This window comes from Sander lucioperca, chromosome 12, assembly GCF_008315115.2.
Source record: "Sander lucioperca isolate FBNREF2018 chromosome 12, SLUC_FBN_1.2, whole genome shotgun sequence".
NCBI lineage: Eukaryota > Metazoa > Chordata > Actinopteri > Perciformes > Percidae > Sander > Sander lucioperca.
Window position 1 is genome coordinate 23,335,591 of NC_050184.1, and position 4,811 is coordinate 23,340,401.

General features: G+C 48.4%; 1 protein-coding gene across 1 annotated transcript in view; it reads left to right on the forward strand.

Moving 5' to 3' along the window:
• Window positions 1-847: 847 nt before the first annotated feature.
• The window catches only part of LOC118496490 (secretory phospholipase A2 receptor-like), a 17,206-nt gene continuing 13,242 nt past the window's right edge, over window positions 848-4,811 (forward strand). The window contains exons 1-2 of the mRNA XM_036008375.1: window positions 848-857; window positions 1,803-2,103. Coding sequence (XP_035864268.1) covers window positions 848-857; window positions 1,803-2,103 — 311 coding nt within the window. The remainder of the gene's footprint in view (window positions 858-1,802; window positions 2,104-4,811) is intronic.

Here is a 4,811-nt window from a genome sequence, read left to right on the forward strand (position 1 = left end):
CTGTCGCTGTCCCTGGGAAAAGTAACGTTGCGCCGAATTGAAAAAGGAACTACGTTTCATGAGCGAATGTACGTTTGAGGGGCTTAACATACTCAAAAAGTCACCAAAATTGGCAGTCGCATCAAGCCTGGTGAAATTTTACGTATTTTAAGGGATTTGGGAATAGGCGCACAAAAATGGCTCGCTGGCGCCCCCTACAAAACTTAAAAAATGTAGCCCCTGCAATATGTTTAACGTAGACTCAGGGAACTTGGTACACATATGTAGCATATCAAGACGTAAACAAAAGCTCATTGGAGCCATACCCTACACCCAACATGAAGTCCGCCATTTTTAATTGAAAGTTTGAAATTAGTGCGATTTTGGCCATTTCCACATGTCGTACTTTAACGAACTCCTCCTTGAGATTTCATCCGATCAACTTCAAATTTCGTCTGTACTTTCTTAAGACGTTACAGATGAAAAGTTGTTAAAAGCAAAACATTTCGTCAAACGGTGTGGGCGTGGTATCGGGGCCATTTTGAGTGTTTAGCGATGAACAAGAAATCGCTTCATGTAAATCATCCGATTTACACGAAACTTATAATGTGTGGTCTCCATGTGATAATGAGCCGGCCCCTATACTCTAGCCACGCCCATGTACTCAGGCCACGCCCCTTTCATAACTTGTGAACCGTTGAAGGTAAACTCTTGTGTGAGGTATTATTGAACTCCATTTCAATTTGTGACGGTTTGCCCTGCCCCATATGATTAAGTCACGCCCCCTTTAATGACTAATGATCCGTTTCTTGTACACTCTTGTATGAGGTATCATTGAACTGAGCAGAGAGTTCCATTTTCATTGGTCATGCAAGGAGGTGTGAGGGCCCGTCCAACGCTGCTTACAGCTTTGATTTAGTTTGTGTTCCAGTAACTACTCACACTACTGGGTTTACCAGTTAGTCACATCTATTCAGTCCCGGCGTTGTGGGCGGGCTTTAGGAGGCTGGGTCCGCCCCCAGAGTCAGCTGTGCCCTCCCTGGACGGACAAGCCTTTTTTTTTAACTGATGACTGACGAGTCACCAATCCCACAACAATGTTGTCCATGATTTAGGCTTCTTCTTACACATTTGAGCCAATAATCTAGTTTAGCCTTCTCAGCATTCACACACATTTTACTGCAGGAAATGCATTTTCTAGTTTTGTGAAGCTGACTCTAAGAGCAACGCACAATAATTCCACTTAATGTACCTGTACAGTAGACTGGGTAAACCAGGCCAATCTGCCGGGGGTTTGATTCCTCCCTGCAGCTCAGGCTGGAAACCTGTACGTTTATCTATCCTGCTTCCGTTACAAATCTGCGGGAACCAATCACAAACTGGCTTATCCACCTGGCGCTCTATTGGTGGGTTTAACACGATGACGATAGAGAAGTGACCAAGCAGCTTCTTGTTTGCATTCAACATGGCGGCCACCGAAGCGCAGCAACCGGTTGATGCCGCTGTCGCTGTTACGTCACCCGGATCGTTGCTCTGATTGGTTGAAGGACTATCCAATTGCATACAGAGTCATTTGAACTATGCCCATTGATCACAACTCTTGTGCAGAGAAAATACAGAGCAGACTCCCCAGACTAATGTTCAGTCTTAAAAGATTGAGCTTGGTCTGATGATAGCCAGACTACCTGTACGGCCCTGTACCGGTGCAAATGGAAACACACATCTATTCTATTATATCATAAAACCTAAGTCATGTAAAGAAACAGAGAGCAGGCGCTGTGGGTGTAACTAGAACATATAATTGTGTATTATCTGCATAACAGTGATACGAAATGTCTTTAAAACGTTGTTGATATTAAATTTGTCTGTCCCTACAGGGCTGAGTGCTGTCTCATCAGCTGCTGGACGTCAGTACTATTTTGTTTATGACAGGAAGAACTTTACTGAAGCCCAAAGATACTGCAGAGAGAAAGACGGAGACCTGGCCACTGTAGACAACATGGAGGTTATGAAGATCCTGAACAACACGGCAAATTTAGACAACATGTTCTACTCCAACAACAGCTACGTGAGTTCACTTTTCTCTCTTTCATCTCAAAGTCTTTCTGACAGGAGGTTTGAAACCCTCCATAGGAACTAATAACTAAATGTAGAGCAGGAAAAAGTAGAATATTTATCTTTGAAATGTAGTAGAAGTCTAAAGTGTTTGAGTTTAACCTTCAGCAGACAGTAGCCGACTTTCCATTCACACATTTTTATGTGAATTAAGTGATATTGGAACCTGGAACCATCACCTTATCGTGGTGGAGAGGTTTGTGTGTCACTATGAACCTGAGGGCTGTGTTGTCTGGAGCTTTGTGCTCCTGGTAGGGTCTCCCAAGGCAAAGTGGTCTCAGGGGAGGGGCCAGACAAAGAATGGTTCAAAAACCCTATGAAAAAACGAGGTAGAGATGGAGTGATCCTGCCCGGAGGAAGCACGGGGCCCCCGTCTGGAGCCAGGCCCAGATGGAGGGCTCGTCAGCGAGCGTCTGGTGGCCGGGTTTGCCACGGAGCACGGCCGGGCACAGCCCGAAAAAGCTACGTGGCATCCATCTCTCCATCCCATGGGCCCACCACCTGTGGGAGGAACCGCTGGGGTCGGGTGCGCTGCCACATGGGTGGTAGTGAAGGTCAGGGTCCTCGACGGACCAGACCCGGGCAGCAGACGCTGGCTCTGGGGACGTGGAATGTCACCTCTCTGTGGGGGAAGGAGCCGGAACTGGTGCGGGAGGTGGAGCGCTACCAGTTAGATCTGGTGGGGCTTACCTCTACGCACAGTCTCAGTTAAACAACTCCACAGTGGCAAAGCCCCAGGGATTGATGAGATCCATCCAGAAATGCTTAAAGCTCTGGGTGTGGAGGGGTTGTCTTGGTTGACACGCCTCTTCAACATTGCGTGGAAGTCTGGGACGGTGCCTAAGGAGTGGCAGACCGGGGTGGTGGTTCCCCTGTTCAAAAAGGGGGACCAGAGGGTGTGTGCCAATTATAGGGGTATCACACTTCTCAGCCTCCCTGGTAAAGTCTTCTCCAAGATGCTGGAAAGGAGGGTTCGGTCGATAGTCGAACCTCAGGTTGAAGAGGAACAATGCGGATTCCGTCCTGGTCGTGGAACAACAGACCAGATCTTTACTCTCGCAAGGATCCTGGAGGGAGCCTGGGAGTATGCCCAACCAGTCTACATGTGCTTTGTGGATCTGGAGAAGGCCTATGACCGGGTCCCCCGGGAGATACTGTGGGAGGTGCTGCGGGAGTATGGGGTGAGGGGGGTCCCTTCTCAGGGCCATCCAATCTCTGTACGACCAAAGCGAGAGCTGTGTCCGGGTTCTCGGCAGTAAGTCGGACTCGTTTCAGGTGAGAGTTGGCCTCCGCCAGGGCTGCGCTTTGTCACCAATCCTGTTTGTAGTATTTATGGACAGGATTTCGAGGCGTAGTCGGGGTGGAGAGGGGTTGCAGTTCGGTGGGCTGAGGATCTCATCGCTGCTTTTTGCAGATGATGTGGTCCTGATGACATCGTCGGCCTGTGACCTTCAGCACTCACTGGATCGGTTCGCAGCCGAGTGTGAAGCGGCTGGGATGAGGATCAGCACCTCTAAATCGGAGGCCATGGTTCTCAGCAGGAAACCAATGGAGTGCCTTCTCCAGGTAGGGAATGAGTCCTTACCCCAAGTGAAGGAGTTCAAGTACCTTGGAGTCTTGTTCGCGAGTGAGGGAACAATGGAGCGGGAGATTGGTCGGAGAATCGGCGCAGCGGGTGCGGTATTACATTCAATTTATCGCACCGTTGTGACGAAAAGAGAGCTGAGCCAGAAGGCAAAGCTCTCGATCTACCGGTCAGTTTTCGTTCCTACCCTCACCTATGGTCATGAAGGCTGGGTCATGACCGAAAGAACGAGATCCAGGGTACAAGCGGCCGAAATGGGTTTCCTCAGGAGGGTGGCTGGCGTCTCCCTTAGAGATAGGGTGAGAAGCTCAGTCATCCGTGAGGAGCTCGGAGTAGAGCCGCTGCTCCTTCGCGAAAGGAGCCAGTTGAGGTGGTTCGAGCATCTGGTAAGAATGCCCCCTGGGCGCCTCCCTAGGGAGGTGTTCCAGGCACGTCCAGCTGGGAGGAGGCCTCGGGGAAGACTCAGGACTAGGTGGAGGGATTATATCTCCAACCTGGCCTGGGAACGCCTCGGGATCCCCCAGTCGGAGCTGGTTAATGTGGCTCGGGAAAGGGAAGTTTGGGGTCCCCTGCTGGAGCTGCTACCCCCGCGACCCGTTACCGGATAAGCGGATGAAGATGGATGGATGGATGGATGAATGAAAAATTAAAAAAACGTAAAATTTGATTAAATTTCATGAATAGCAACTCAAAGTCTAAACGTTTGGTTTAAAGTTAATTGGTAAACGGCGTATGCGATAAACGCTGATGGAAACGTAATTTGCTGAATAAATAATGAATTACGATTACGTTTTAGGCCATTTTATGGTTAAACTGACGCACCTGTACAGGTCAGAAGTGGTGAAGACTGCGCGCCCAATGGGCACTACCGGGAGTAACGTTACCGACCCAAATGTTCCTTATCATGCAACAACGGTCTACTACAGCCTGTAGTACGATTGATGGCCAGCCTCAAATTAACTTCACATAAACATTTGAATATATTTGTACTCAGAACAAAGGCTGTGGATGTTGGTCACCATCACTTGAACATAACAGATCTCTTGAAGTCGTTATTTTATTTATTTATTTATTATTGTACCTTATTTAACCAGATAAGTCAATCGATAATCAATTCTTATTTACATGACGA